Here is a 951-nt window from a genome sequence, read left to right as displayed (position 1 = left end):
CCCTTAACGAATAATAACAATAATAATTAATAACCATAAGAGAATGAAGCTTCCTTTGTGCTTCCACCAATCATATCTCATTCTTATAAATCTACGTACCTAGCAAGTACTCATCAAAATCCAACACTACAAAAATCTATATATACATATCTATTATATCAACTTTCAAGTCTCATCAGCTCACTGGAAAAACTAAACCAAGGTATTATTGTCAATTGTCTAGCTATATCAAGATTTCAATTTTCAAGAACAAGAACAATTATGGAGGTGATTATTAGAAGGAAAAGCCTCAAGTCTCTGGTGACAAAGGTAGTTAAAGGTCTTGCATTCTTGGCCCTAAGTAAAAGGGCTTATCCCATAACTGACATCGACGACGACAGCGACGAAGAAATAGTAACATCGGTGCCGGAAGGGCATTTTGCGGTTATAGCAATGGAGGGTGGTGATGAAGAAGAGAAAAAGAGGTTCATGATTGAATTGAATTATTTGACGGATCCGGCGTTCTTGAAGCTTCTGGAGATGGCTAAGGAAGAATATGGGTTTCAACACAAAGGTGCTCTTGCTCTTCCATGCACCCCTCAACAACTTCGCAACGTTTTACATAATCATCAATTGTAACACTTTACTTTTGTCACGGTTCATAAACATTAATTTACTTATATGTATACATACAATACACACAAAGTTACACATTCCTAGTTGATTAAACACCTCACCATTTCTGTTTTTGCATATTGGTGGACATCTGAAAAGGAATAGTTCTATTTCTATTTCATATATATACAGTTATATTGGCAAATCCTTTTTTTTTTGTTTTTTGTTTTTTGTTTTTGTTGAAATTAATATTGTACTGATGACTAGTGTCATTCGTCAACATGACAGACTTTCCAGAAATATTATTAAAGGAAAAGGGACTAAAATTGTAACTAGTGTTAAACTACGTATTCTTAA

At 34.0% G+C, this 951-nt stretch overlaps 1 protein-coding gene across 1 annotated transcript; it reads left to right on the top strand.

The window, feature by feature from the left end:
- Nucleotides 1-261: 261 nt before the first annotated feature.
- Nucleotides 262-618, top strand: LOC112756498 (auxin-responsive protein SAUR21-like). The gene has a single exon (XM_025805102.3). It carries the CDS (start codon nucleotides 262-264, stop codon nucleotides 616-618), a length of 357 nt encoding a protein of 118 aa, XP_025660887.1.
- Nucleotides 619-951: the final 333 nt, after the last annotated feature.

Source organism: Arachis hypogaea, chromosome 16 (assembly GCF_003086295.3).
Source record: "Arachis hypogaea cultivar Tifrunner chromosome 16, arahy.Tifrunner.gnm2.J5K5, whole genome shotgun sequence".
Classification (NCBI taxonomy): Eukaryota; Viridiplantae; Streptophyta; class Magnoliopsida; order Fabales; family Fabaceae; genus Arachis; species Arachis hypogaea.
The sequence above is the reverse complement of the archived record's forward strand: the minus strand, read 5'-3'. Positions and strand labels throughout refer to the sequence as shown.

Excerpts from the sequence above, each read along its gene's own strand:
- LOC112756498 (XM_025805102.3), top strand. The coding sequence starts at position 262 with ATGGAGGTGATTATTAGAAGGAAAAGCCTCAAGTCTCTGGTGACAAAG.